Source organism: Priapulus caudatus, unplaced genomic scaffold (assembly GCF_000485595.1).
Source record: "Priapulus caudatus unplaced genomic scaffold, Priapulus_caudatus-5.0.1 Scaffold638, whole genome shotgun sequence".
Taxonomy (NCBI): Eukaryota; Metazoa; Priapulida; class Priapulimorpha; order Priapulimorphida; family Priapulidae; genus Priapulus; species Priapulus caudatus.
The window spans coordinates 172,529-173,995 of NW_014577699.1; the positions used below are offsets into that span (position 1 = coordinate 172,529).

The following is a 1,467-nucleotide window of genomic DNA, read 5'->3' on the forward strand; positions in this document are numbered from 1 at the left end:
TCAAAATTAAAGATATTCACAATAACATGTGCTTATTTAGAAAATTCATGCGTTTACACGTCTGCCCAATTTTCTTTGGACATTTGCTGAAAAAATACGGTAATTCCGGGAGGCCGTGCTCTGGAACGAACTAGTTAGTATGGCAGAATTTTCAGGGAGTCACACGGACTCCTGCATATGTCAAATCAGGGAGTCCGAAGGGGAGGAGAAGGAGGATGGCGGAAGGAGTGGAGGACGTAAAATGCGAAACCAGGAGGGAGAAGGAGACAGCGGGAAAAGGAGGGGTAGAGATGGCAGGAGAAGGGGAGAGTGTGGGAGGGAGGGGAAGAGAGGACATGGCGGGTGAGTATATGGGACGCAGTAGTAGCAGCAGTGGTGTCAGTGTGAGCGCAGCTTCGCTTCATTACCCGTGGCGTTGGTGCAGCAGCAGCAGCAGCCAATAGTGAATAGATCACTGTGTTTCTCGCGCTCTCTCTCGCTCTCCCTCTCTCCCATCCGCTCTCTTTCTCTCTCTCTCTAACCTCCTCTATCTCTCTAAAACAGGTGTTTGTGAAGTCAGCCCACGAGGCGGTAGAGTATGAGAAGGTAGCGGTGGATCCTGGTTTCCCCATCCTCTCTCTCTCTAACCTCCTCTCTCTCTCTCTCTAACCTCCTCTCTCTCTCTATGGCAGGTGTTTGTGAAGTCAGCCCACGAGGCGGTAGAGTTTGAGAAGGTAGCGGTGGATCCTGGTTTCCCCATCCTCGCTGACATGAACTTCAATAAACAACAAGAGCACGTCTATGTGATGAGCATCAACAAGGTAGGTGGCAGCACCGTCCCACACGTACACTCGCGTATATTTCGAGAGCACATATAAGTGCATACTTTAGGGCCGTATCTTAGTCTAATCTTAGCAGACACCTCCGTAGAACGGACACCTGTGTGTAAAAGACACCTCCGTAGGAAGGACACCTGTGTTTAAAGGCCACTTGGGTGATTTCCGTTCTCTTTTAAGTCTTGAAGTCATCATATGCAGGTTTGACTGTATACATATTTAATATACACATATAATATACATATATACATGTACATATATATATATGTATAGAAACATACACCACAGGAATGTGGCCACACCTTCTCCCACCCCCCTACCACCGCTCGATCCAACGTCATGGTGAAAAAAACCACTACGCACACAGATGGCATCGCGTGTACACACACACACACGCGCGCACACACAGATATGTGCACGCCATCTGTGACTCTCTCACTGGCGGCTGCATATGTTGGCTGTGGTGTGTGGTGGTGTTGGTCGCGTGCAGTGGTGATGGATTGGATAGAGGAGGATGTGAGATGAGGAGGGATGCAGCGAGGAGGCAGGGAGGCAGCGATGTGTATGTGCACCCACTTCCGTTCTCCCACTCTTAGACTGCGCGTGCGTTGGTGCGTGCATGCGTGCGTGCGTGCGTGCGTGCGTGCGTGCG

The 1,467-nt window shown here is 50.2% G+C and overlaps 1 protein-coding gene across 1 annotated transcript in view; it reads left to right on the forward strand.

Annotated features, from left to right (window-relative positions):
- The first annotated feature begins 675 nt into the window (after positions 1 to 675).
- The window catches only part of LOC106812350 (plexin-B-like), a 6,370-nt gene continuing 5,578 nt past the window's right edge, over positions 676 to 1,467 (forward strand). Inside the window, exon 1 of the mRNA XM_014816200.1 lies at positions 676 to 800. Coding sequence (XP_014671686.1) covers positions 750 to 800 — 51 coding nt within the window. The 5' untranslated portion in view covers positions 676 to 749. The remainder of the gene's footprint in view (positions 801 to 1,467) is intronic.